At 37.1% G+C, this 11,879-nt stretch overlaps 3 protein-coding genes across 3 annotated transcripts in view; 2 read left to right on the top strand and 1 right to left on the bottom strand.

The window, feature by feature from the left end:
- Positions 1–2,046: 2,046 nt before the first annotated feature.
- Positions 2,047–4,445, top strand: LOC106087211 (protein FAM114A2). The gene is made up of 3 exons (XM_013252183.2): positions 2,047–2,839; positions 2,913–3,283; positions 3,854–4,445. The coding sequence occupies exons 1-3, from the start codon at positions 2,117–2,119 to the stop codon at positions 4,239–4,241; spliced, it is 1,482 nt and encodes a 493-aa protein (XP_013107637.2). The 5' UTR covers positions 2,047–2,116; the 3' UTR covers positions 4,242–4,445.
- On the bottom strand, positions 4,446–9,807 carry LOC106087210 (parafibromin). The gene is made up of 7 exons (XM_013252182.2): positions 9,481–9,807; positions 8,633–9,411; positions 8,459–8,569; positions 8,169–8,386; positions 7,942–8,104; positions 7,725–7,866; positions 4,446–4,823 (listed from the first exon to the last, which is right to left on the bottom strand). The coding sequence occupies exons 1-7, from the start codon at positions 9,609–9,611 to the stop codon at positions 4,787–4,789; spliced, it is 1,581 nt and encodes a 526-aa protein (XP_013107636.1). The 5' UTR covers positions 9,612–9,807; the 3' UTR covers positions 4,446–4,786.
- A 1,414-nt stretch (positions 9,808–11,221) lies between these two features.
- The window catches only part of LOC106087206 (protein neuralized), a 68,705-nt gene continuing 68,047 nt past the window's right edge, over positions 11,222–11,879 (top strand). The window contains exon 1 of the mRNA XM_013252173.2: positions 11,222–11,436. Coding sequence (XP_013107627.2) covers positions 11,412–11,436 — 25 coding nt within the window. The 5' untranslated portion in view covers positions 11,222–11,411. The remainder of the gene's footprint in view (positions 11,437–11,879) is intronic.

The following is an 11,879-nucleotide window of genomic DNA, read 5'->3' as shown; positions in this document are numbered from 1 at the left end:
GATCATCATAGTTTTTATAAATCAGCTGATTTTAAAGTGTTGAAAAAATGTCATCTTTGCTCATGTACAAGCGATATAAAATTAAACAAAAGTTAGGTTCTGAATCAAGAGGAATTTAAAAAGGTCTCACGCAGCCGTTAGCAGCTGGCCAGGTTTGACGGTATTAAGCTGGCAGATTTTTGTTTACATTCTCGTTTTAGTTAACTTCTTTCTCATATATTGGGTTGCCCAAAAAGTAATTGCGGATTTTTTAAAAGAAAGTAAATGCATTTTTAATAAAACTTAGAATGAACTTGGCAAATTTCAATATCTGCCGAACAAGCCCAACAACAACGAAATCAACTATACAACCCTGTGAGGATTGTGGCCCAAATTCCCACTAGGCTGTCAAATTGACATTCAAGCTTTTTTTTTTGGAATTTGGCAAATTCCAATAGCTAGGATAATAAATTTGCCTAGGGCCTACTGCGGAATAGAGCTGGCAAAATATCGATGGCTCTATTGTTTTTTTATTTTTTGCCCACAGACTCTCCATATAGTAGATAACCCATTGTCACCTAAGAGGAGTAAAAGGAAAGGGAAAGCTGTAGAAAAACACAAGTGAATTAACAATAAGAAGCTAACAAGAAAGTTAAAAAATGTTCTCTAAAACTAATTTAAAGTTTAGAAGCAAAAAATATCCACAATCGATTGAAAACAAGTTGGATCATATTCGTTATCCATACACCAGGATTCACCAATAGAAGATTAGGTCACTTGCGAAACATAAAGCGGATAGGCCCCATGAACATCATTAACGATGTAAAATCTGCCGATTGAATATGTCATCAAATAGGAGAAAACGTAAACAAAGAATGAATGTAAAAAGAGAGCATGTTGACATCCTCAATGCCAAGAACAGCCAAAAATTTAAAAAAAAAAAATGGTATTTCCACTGGTCGCTTGGCTTAACCTTATTCAGTGAGTTCTGTCGTACACTCTCTCTTCTCTTAATTTTCTTCGTTTATTTCCATTCTTTGTACTTGGTGCTTCTTAAAACGACGATCAATTACTGTTTGTGTTTTTGTCTGAATATTGATTGATATTTTTCCTATCGATACTATCGGCAAAGTTAAAATTTTTTATCTATAACCCCGTTTACACTGATCATTAGATCCGGATTTAATGCTCTGGTCAGCTGATTTAATAAAGGGAAAACAGATGATCGAGCCATTAAATCCGGCCAAAGGTCAATTTACCGAGAACATTTTTACTTGTTTTGTTTTAATCATTACTTATGGGACTAACATGACACATCATGATGCGTGGCAATTGTAATAGTATTAGTGAAAATAAAGGTGTATGCGTCACATGTACACATGACCATCCGTCATGGCTGAAAAATCTAAATTAATTGAGTTTTTGGATGATTGGTGTCTATCGATTACCGTTTACACAGAAATGTGTTATTATAACTTGACAAATATTGAAAAACATGTTCTGTCCTAAATAAAAACTAAAGAAAAGTTGGGATAATTAAATAAAAGAAAAGAAAAAATCGATGTACAGTTTTTGGCAAAAGCTGTAATAAACACGTGCACTGATGAGTACGATCATGATGTGCCCTATAAATGGCCTATTATGCTGAGTTTACATGGCACATGATGATGCATGGTCATTGTAATAGTATTGGTAAAAATGCAGGAGTTTCGTCACATGTACACATAACCATCAGTCATAGCTGAAAACTCAAAATCATTCAATTTTTTTCGATGAATGACGTCTATCGATTACCGTTTTCAAAGAAATGTGTAATCATTAATTGACAGATATTGAAAAACATGTTCTGTGACAAACAAGGTTAAGAAACGAGAAGTAAAGTATAAAAAATTAAATAAAATCATAGAAAAGAAAAAAATCAGTGTACCATTTTAGGCAAAAGCTGTAATCAACACGTACATACGATGAGTACGATTATGATGTGCCGTCTTAAAGGGCCATAATATTTTTTTAAACCACCAAAAGTCGATTTCGATTTTTCTCCATAAAAAGTCGAATAATCGATTTTTGAAAATCGACTTGCTATGCTAGACACGTAAAAAGTAAATATTAAACTTTTAACTTGATATTCGCAAATATGTCTGCTAAAATCGAAAACAGCAAAATAAATGAAGATGATAATAACCAAAATGATTGGGACCTAGATGATGACAGCTGGGATGATTGGGGTGATGCTGAAGAAAACACTACAACGGAACAAACACAGATGCCCACAGCCAGCAGTCAACAACAAAAGGAGGAAGTACCAGCAAATAACAATTCTCAAAATGTCCAAGGCAAAGGTCAGGAGAAAAAAGTGGAAAACAACAATTTTGAAAAAAGCAGCGCAGAGCCAAACAAAACAACTTCTACGACACAAGGGGGAGGAGGAGGATGGGGAAGTTTATTTGGTGGTGTAATGTCCTCCGTTTTAAGCACAGCCACAGAGTTGACCACTACAGTAAGTCACGGACTGGATAAAGTAATTGGCGTCCCTGATCCCGAAGAAATGGCACGCATCAATGCATTGCATGAAGCACGACAAAAGGTTCAGCAAGAACAAGAGAAATTATCAAAGAGTGATCAAGAGGTGGTGGATAATGAGGAACGTTCTTTAACTCCCACTAGAACGGGGCCAGCATTTGGCTTGAGCTTAGTCAATAATGTGACAACTTTAGGCAGCAAAGTGCTCAATACTGGTCTTGATACATTGGAGGGTATTGGCAAGAAGACTATGACTATATTACAGGAGAATGATCCAATGATTAAAAATAAAATAAAAAAACTAGGATTGGAAAAAGAAAAAGTAAACATAACAGAGGTAAGGCTAGTTTAAAAGGATAGTCCCACAAAGCAGGATTATGTCGATGGTTTCTTTTTTTAATAATCTGTAGCTACTGAAAGAAGCCAAAAGGGAAACGGAACAATTGGAACAATCTATGAGAGAGCTGAATATGGAAAAAATGAAAGCCCAATTACGTTTTGAAGTGCTATTCGAAAACAATTGTGGTTTAGTACATTTGGAAGCTTTGGAAATTTTATCCAAGGAATCGCAATTGAAAATTCAAACTCTCAAAGACTCTGTTAGTGGTAAAGCTTTGGATGAACTGTTGGAAACTTTAAACGAGGTTAAGGAATTAATGGATCTAGAGGATTTGGAGTGTGAATCGGAATCGGAAGACTATGAGGCGAAAGAACTAGATGAAAAACTTAAGCAAGCCATAGAGGATACAGAGCTGCAAATCAATTTCGACGAAATTGTTAGGTAAGTTTGCTAAGCCGGATGTTCCTTGTTACACTCGGAAAACTTCTTTCGTTTTGTGTTAGACATTTTATGATACAAATTTATGTATTTTGACAATTTAATCATGCCGAGGATCGCTACCTCCACATTTTCATATGGAGGTGGCGATCCTCGTCAAGCTCCTGTATGTGAGCAGGCTTGTACGGTCCAAAGGACTGATCGCAGTGGGAAAATGATAGCCATTGGTTATTTAAAGGCGCCAATAAGTCGTCATATCGGGCATTATAGGCTCATAGTATTTATGCAAGAGCCGGTGCCGCTCGGCCTCTCCGCTCGATTTCGCTAATTGTACGCGACTGCAGTTACAGCTACTCCGTATGGAGCATTCCACTATCCGCAACCAACACACAGATCGGAGCTCAAAGTTATCCGAGTATAGGGAGAGTGAAATCTAGTACACACCTGATCATTAGTCAAATCAAATTGAACACCATAATTGGGAGGACATTTTCTAGGTTCAACATGCAAGTTATATGTTAAAAAATTTTATCATAAAAGTTTTTTAAAATCTATTTTAATTTTCTTTCTAAGCTTATGGTCATCCTCGCTTACGTGGTTTAATTCCGAAGAATCGAAGGATCCTGAAGTTCAGCCTTTGTTTGCCAAGGCAATGATAACGCTTTCCGAAACTTGTGCTTTAGAGATTTTAAAATTACATAAAATCGCTGAGTTACTATTGATAAAGGATCATCACAGCACCGCCAATGAAGTTGATGGCATTGTACAGCTTTGTAAACAATTTATTATGCATCTACAGGTGGTGGCGAATCGTTTTGCGGGTCATCTTACCAAACACGAACAACAGGAAGAAGCCAAGTCTCATATTAGCACAATTTTCGCTGAAATGCTAGAGGCCCGGCAACAAATCGAAAAGGCCTTCAAACTGTTTCTGCCCATACTGCAAATAGGAGCAGTGTAAATATGAAAAGATATGAAAATGTCCTCATCAAATAACAACGTAACGATTCCAAACAAGTGTCCCACATAATTTTTGTAATATTATATGAACTATGTTAATTCCTTACTCTTATTTATATTCAGTCATTTGTTATTATAATTGTAGCTATAAGCATGTTTTCCAATAAAGACCAAACGAAACGCTGGCTATTAAAATATCTTGTAATTCTTTTACAAAATTTTTATTTATTTATTTTGTTTTTATTAAATTTTGTTTATACATATCGTGCTTAATTGATTTCAGACACAATTTCATGGAGGGGGTAATATGTAGTATGTATGTGTATTTTGGAGAGAGTTAGAATTTGTAAATATTTTTTGTTTTAAACTAATCTACAAACGTTTCTTTGACTTTTTTAATTTAAGAAACTGGACTAATCTAAAGAAATGTTTTTATATAAGAACCAATGTGACTACCAGAAGACACGTCTTTCAAGTGTATATGTATTTTTTTTTAATTTATATTCGCTTAATAAACAACAACATGAAAGAACAAAAATCTATAATTCAATATCTTAAGTCAGGTTTATATTTTGCCATGTATCTGAAAGAAAGTAAAAAAAGAAAAAAAGATTAGCAAATCAGTGTGATTGTATTTTCCATCAATCACTATAATAAATATTATATTCACAATAACGCTTATATGGTTAATGTCCAAGATAAGTGCCACAAATGTGGCTATTCGCTGCAAGGGCATCATAAAATTGTAATTTGGCCCGAAATACAAATATCGGCGATTGTACGTACCAGAGATTGACCCGATGAATTTCTTCATTGGCAAGTGCTGTTCACTCTGTGTAGAACACACTGCCACAAAAACAACAAATATCGCTGTAATAACTATCACGGAAAAAATTGTTAATATTTTTTATATTTAAGGCGAACAACGACTAGAACTGGATGGTCTAAGAAAAGTTTCTAGAAGACTACATTGAGGCGAAAGTCACAAGGACACCATAGGATAAACTAACTTAACCAGGAGGTAAAGCGGGTAAAACGATTGGTAGGAAGCTGTATTACATATCAGTCACTGCCTGAACCAGAAAAGGCTCTGTAAACGAACCGTCCTCGTCCCTTGAAATTTTAAAGGCATTTGATACGGTCAAGTCCTAATGGTGTTTAATGCAGGCACCTGCCGAGTTGGCTTTATCCTGCAGGGCTCTTAACCCTGCGTGAATATAATGCGTCCACAAACGCCCCCATAAATAGCCTAGGCTATGCAAGGATACCAATTCGAGTTCACGTTGTTTGGACGTGTTCTCCCCCTTGGTTATGGGCGGAGCACTATCTAAAACTCCTTCCGATAGATGGGTCAAGGCACCCGGTTGCAATGCAACTCCACATGCGTTTGCGCTCTACCCGTGATTTGGGTACAAACCACAGCCACCACGTTACTCCCCACTGGGGTCTCACCATAGTCAGGCTGGGATCGAAATCCCAGGGGCTTCTGCCAGATTAAGGATTGCGGTCAGAGCTCGTAGCCGAAGCTACTACCAGTTGAACCCAAAGCGGTTCCGGACTGGTAACCTGAAAGGAAAACGGCCAAAGCCATTTCCTCGACCCCCCAAGATCAAAACATGGTCGCCAACACAGCGGACTAAAACCCAATACAGATGTAAAAACGAACAAAATACCCAAACACGGACCACGGACGTGAACCCTATACAGACAAAAGCATACAATTCCCTATACGGATATAAGGGACAAGAACAGACACTTTCCAATGCGGACAAGTCATGGTTGAAGATTCTAGAGGGACCCTCGACAGCCCACGCCGTCTGTCCATGCCACTGCAGTATGCGAGTAGGCAAGAAACAGAAACAAAAGCCTCAAATCTTTGGCAGGCAGCACTTGGGGTATGAACAAAGAGAAATCATTAACCTCTTACAAAGCGATTGGCCGACCACTAAGCTGTACGGTATGGAAAAACCTATAAAACGCAGCCCTTAGGTTGATGTATGGCTGCCTACAGATGACAAACATCAACGATTTAAACGGAACCAAGATCCTTCAAATTAAAGATCATAGTGAGTTGCTCACTAAACAGTATCACCTAAGCTGCCAACAAAAGAATCACACAAATTTCTAAATCACTGATCTAGAACTCCATTCGATTCTTTCAGGAGGAATATCTGGATGTTCAGAGACACGATCCGACAACACATCGACGATGCACAGTCATGTCACGCGTGAGTAACGCAATTCTTGAGTGAGATCTAAATCTAATCGCGTGATCGAGCGTGAGCGTGACTGAATTAAAATTTTTCGTGCGTGAGCGTAAATTACGAATCATAAGGCTAATTATGACTTACGAGAAAATCACGGACCACGATATATCACGACGAGATGGTAAATTTTTAACATTTTTTTAACATTTTTTTAACATTCGTTAACATTTTTAATTGTTTCGCGAGCGAAATTTGACAGCAGTCAAATGTTTTTGTTTTCATACCAAAGCATGTTTTTTGCTGCTCTTATTCTTTTTTATTTTATTTTATTTTTTTCGGAAATAAACAAAAGAAAAATGACTATTTAACCCAAAAACAAAAAAAAAATATACTGGCAATGGTAACCATAATGGTTTCATGGTTGCTATTATAACTTTATATGCCATTTTCCTCATTATAAGAAGTGTACTACATTTTCGTCCGTGAGCGAGAGTGAAGGATCACTCACGTGCATATCTCTACTCACAACTCCCTAATACTGAACGCAAGACATCATCAAAATACTGCGGTCAAATGAGGTCACCATGGCACAGTGGTGAGCATATTGTTGTTGTTGGTGTTCCTGTAGCTAAATATTTGTATATGGCAGTAGTGATCCCCGTCAAGCTCCGTTGGTGAGCAAGCTTGTGCCGGTCCATAGGACCGATCGCCTCGCAAACGTTATGACCCTCGGTTATTTAAAGGCGCTTATAACTCGCCTTATCATATGATGAACACTAGCCGGGGCTTAGAGTTCGAACCCGTGAGAGGTTTGAACTCTAAGCTAAGCTCATACCCATCCCATGCCGGGGTAAGCATGTCAGTTCAAATCTCGATGAGAACATCAGAAAAAAATGTTTAGCGGTAGTTATTCCCTTACTAACGCCGACTAAATTTGTAAGATATTCAGGAACTCTACCAAAAGGTATTGCGGCTGCAAGCCGTACGGACGCGACTATAAGAAGATTAGACAGCACCCATTGAGGTGAGAAAGTGGCCTTTGGTGCTTAATGAAATTTTCGTGAGCAAATTTGCAAATTTATCACACAAAAAAGTTCGATTAGTCTGTTGTTGTTGATATAGAAGTGTGTTGTTCACTGAGGCGGCAGCCCTTGTCTACGATTCTAGAGAGTTTTATAGATGCAATAGCATTATATATCTTATATTCTTCATGCCCCTTAATGGCGATGTTTGGGTAAAAAACGATTGGGGTTTATAGTATAATAAAATCTACTTACTTGTCCAGGGTTTCCCAAAATGTCATTAATACTGCACGATCTAAATGGCGTTTGTTTTGAGACAGATTCAATAAAGTCACCGACCATTTGCCCACATTAGCATCCAATTTTAATTCCGAAAACCGTAAGTGAAATGCAGAAACTAAAAATGAATAGATATAAAAGTTAATAGGTTCACAGCTTTCCAATTGGAGTATATTAATGGCCATATTATTACTTTTAGAGAAAATCTCTACTGGATTTCCATCCCAAGGCCAGCCTTTAAACTGCCAAGCTGGTCCCATAACAAATACAGCTACAACACGTTGCCAATCTTGTGCTGTTAGCTTTTGTGGATTATCAATGACACGGTAAGGTACAGTCATATTTTGCTTCTTGCGCTGCATTGGAAAAAAGTTTGGTGTGATTTCGAACATTGTAGCATATATTTAAATGTATACGAACCTGCAAGAGGACCTCATTATCTCTGGAACAGCCAGCTCGTTTCTTTTCATCGGTGCTGACATATTTCAAATCTTGTAATATATCTCGAACATTGTACATAGTGATCAGACTGGTGTTAGCCGAAGGTATAATGATAATAGGTGTGCGTGATACACGCTTTTGGGGTGTTGGAGCCACTTGACGAGCCTGATTAGTGGGCAAAAGCTCTTTTGGACGGCCTATATATTAATTTAATAATAATAAATAACAAAAGACATACATATTATAAAATGCACAAAATTTATACATACCCATTTGTGGCGTCATTTGAGCTTTACGCTGTGCCTGAGATCCTTCTGTCACAGATTTTAAAGACATACCATGATAGGTACCCATAGTATCGATTTTGAAGCCCTCCGTTTCTGTTAAACAATATCGCATAATGTTAGTTGGCATGGCACTTCCAACGCTTTGTTATTACTTACCCTCTTTTTGCCTATTGAATCTTTCCTGATCGTAACGATTATATTGTGTTAATTGAGGTTGTGGTTTGTTGATTCTAGCGGGTTCTGGCATCTTTATGGTATTTTGTTGCATGGGTCTATTGCGCCCCTCCTCCCTTGCCTTTATACCTTGTAGTATGGCAAAAATATTCTTGGCAAATATTTTACCAGTACTCTGTAGTATTGTGGTCCTAGTACGCCATTGCCTCTCGCGACTTATAATGTCCTTGGTCGAGTCCACATCAAAATCCAAAATGGCCCTCAAATCGGTGGCCATAGCATCTTCATTGTCTGTTCGCTTGATAGTCGTTCTCTTATTGGCCAAACGTTTGGCCTTGATGGCAGCAATTTTTTCCACCGACATGGTCTCGGACAATGATTTAATATTGTCCATATTGACTGTGGCTTCCTTTTTGTTGACATCCCAACGTGCGGCCAATTGTTCGCGAACCTTTTGAACCTGCGTATCTTCGAAGCGAGCCTTTTTGGCAGCAATTCCCTCGCTGCCGGCAGTTTCGCCATCAGCGGGACGTTTGACCTGAGTTGGTATTTCAAGAGGGGCACTTTTATCGATGCTAGGGCAGGTGGTGGTTTCGCCATAGAGATATGCCAAAAGACCTTTACGATCGGGACGATTTACAGCGGGTACATCATCGGCAACGCACTGACGCACATACACCGGATGCTGTAACTTGACATTTTTCAAAAGATACAATAGACATTCTAGCGTATAGTACTCTCGTGCATCCTTTTTGTCGGATCTGGAAAAGAAGAGTGAATATGCGTGCATAATTATCCCTGCAAAGGAAGCCGGTTCTACAGCTACTCACCCATATTTGAGATAATTTGTTTTCACATTTTTCGGCCAGGAGAATTCGCCAAATATTATTTGCCCATCGCGTTCAATAATATCTCGTTTGTTTATGTTGTACTGGCGCAATAAACTCAAGGGATCCGCCATTTTTCAGGAAAATTCTAAAAAACTCAATGGTTATCACCACTGGGATGTCTTGGGGTTTGTTTCAATAGCAACAGACGCTTTAAATAAGAACTAATATATTTTTATTCGGCACTTTTTGCAGTAGTTTACTAAATTTAACTTTTTTCCAATATTGTCTTGTTTTTTTTTCTTGCCTTGTTTGACGTTTGTCAACGTGTGTGTGTCAAAGGGGATTATTCGATTATACGAGTTTTTGAGGGAAATCGTCGAAAAGTCGATTTTTAATGGATAAACAAACCGACGATAAGTCAAGTTTATACCGGGAAAATACCAATGTTTGGGTATTTATTGGGTAGATACCTCTTTGGGTATTTATAAATTTTCAGATATTTTGGTAATGAATCATTTTCCAAAAAATTTTTAATGATTGCGTATTCTCTGTATATTATGCTTCAATTACCAGGTAGCGTCATTAGCACAACAACAAAAACTAAACCCAACGAAACTACCTTGAGTAAAAATGGCGTAAATTGAAATGTAAAAGTCATTTTGAAATTTATATTTGTATTTAATCATTAGAACACTGTTTTGTTGCTTATGTGCGGCATATCGGATCAAATAGAACAGGTTTTTAAGATTTTAGAAAAAATCGCAGCTGTGTTATCAAGCCTTTGACATTTAGATTTACCGCAAAATCAAAACAGAAATAAAAAAATTGTACTCAGCTGTTCGCATGGCCTCACCTTATAAGCGCACCCTGTCTGTACATAAACCTGACCTTCTAATCTCATAAAATCGGAACTTAGTTATATATAGCCGATATATAGACCGATCTCCGTACTTAAAGTCTTGAGTCAATAGATTGGTTATTTTCAATCCGATTTTGATGAAATTTGGCACATTGAATTCTGGTGGACTCTTTTTCATTCCTGCAAAATGTGGTCCAGATCGGACCATATTTGGATATAGCTGCCATAAAGACAGATCTCCCGATATAGTGTAATGGCTATATCCAAATATGGTCCGATCTGGGTAGGGGTCTACCAGAACTGTGCAAATTACATTGAAGTCGGATGAAAATTGTCCAATTTATTGCCTCAATACTTTAAGTCTTACTTTAAGTCGTACTTTAAGTAACAAGATTTCGATGTTATGAGATAAGAAGGTCAGGTTTATATACAAAGAATGCGAAATCATTAAAAATTGTTTCGAAAATATTTTTATACCCAAGATATTTTTATACCAAGATAGCAAAATTATAAATACCCTGGAGTCCTCCGCTTCAGCCCGAATCAAAATTCTCACTTACTGAGACTTTACTTGACACTGCTAATTTTCCGCGACTGTAGCTACTCCGTATGTCGAGTATCCACCTCTACCAACAAAAAAGACTCGGCTTTGTTCACTGGTTCCATCTGCTGTTTTTTTGTCTATTTGCACTAAAAAGTAGTATAATAATATACAGCAATTGTTGCTTTACCATATTTCCTTAAAAACATCAAAAGTAAAAATATCTAATAAACGTTTTTTTTTCAATGTATCAAAACATAGAAAAATTAGCTGACGCCGTAAGCTAAATCTTTGTGCGGGCTCAGTTCTCTGCATACATGTGAATATGTTGTGAAGATGGATAAAAATTAAACAAAAAAATTAAACTTAACTTGGCGTTTGATAGTGTTAAGTGTTGTTGTAGTTGAAGTTAAAACGAAGATAGTGGAATATATTAGTGCCATTCTAATTGATATGCTTAGGAAGTGTCAAAATAGTTAATAAGTTTATAGCAAAAGTCTTAAAACTACCATTTAGACTAACAACAAAATCATGGGAACGTCGGGAAGTAAGATAGGTAAGTCAATAAGAAGTAAATGTTCTTTGTTTTATGTTGATTTAAACCAAGCTCCGAAATTAGCAAAGATTTCGTAAGAATCCTTCGTATTTCCTATTGGAATTCACAATTCATAACTCCAATTGTAACTTAAAAATAATGTAATCATGCGGCATAATACTCTCCTTGCTTGTGCATGCCATCACCTTCGGTAATTGGGTGGGGGTGGCAGTGGCAGTTGTGTGCTGTATTGTTGTCGTTGTTGCAGTTTGTTTTTGTAACGTGAGAAAATTTTTTGCTAGCCGCTATTAAAGTTGCCAGATTAATGCTTTTAAATGGAATGCTGTGGAGTTTTATTTAGAGCAAATTTTTTTGAGTTTAAAGGTGAAGCTTGGTTAAACTAAATAAAAGCAAAATATATATTGGGTTGCCCAAAAAGTAATTGCGGATTTTTTAAAAGAAAG

Source organism: Stomoxys calcitrans, chromosome 2 (genome assembly GCF_963082655.1).
Source record: "Stomoxys calcitrans chromosome 2, idStoCalc2.1, whole genome shotgun sequence".
NCBI classification, from domain to species: Eukaryota; Metazoa; Arthropoda; class Insecta; order Diptera; family Muscidae; genus Stomoxys; species Stomoxys calcitrans.
Note: the sequence above shows the minus strand (reverse complement) of the source record. Positions and strands in the feature narration are given on the sequence as shown.

What these genes read in the sequence shown, in the direction of transcription:
- LOC106087211 (XM_013252183.2), top strand. Translation starts at nt 2,117, where the DNA reads ATGTCTGCTAAAATCGAAAACAGCAAAATAAATGAAGATGATAATAAC. An exon ending in AAAAAGTAAACATAACAGAG is followed by an intron (nt 2,840 to 2,912) that starts GTAAGGCTAGTT and finishes AATAATCTGTAG; the next exon opens with CTACTGAAAGAAGCCAAAAG. An exon ending in AATTTCGACGAAATTGTTAG is followed by an intron (nt 3,284 to 3,853) that starts GTAAGTTTGCTA and finishes TTTCTTTCTAAG; the next exon opens with CTTATGGTCATCCTCGCTTA.
- LOC106087210 (XM_013252182.2), bottom strand. Translation starts at nt 9,611, where the DNA reads ATGGCGGATCCCTTGAGTTTATTGCGCCAGTACAACATAAACAAACGA. An exon ending in ATAATGAGGTCCTCTTGCAG is followed by an intron (nt 8,105 to 8,168) that starts GTTCGTATACAT and finishes TTTCCAATGCAG; the next exon opens with CGCAAGAAGCAAAATATGAC. An exon ending in TTTTGGGAAACCCTGGACAA is followed by an intron (nt 4,824 to 7,724) that starts GTAAGTAGATTT and finishes ACTTTCTTTCAG; the next exon opens with ATACATGGCAAAATATAAAC.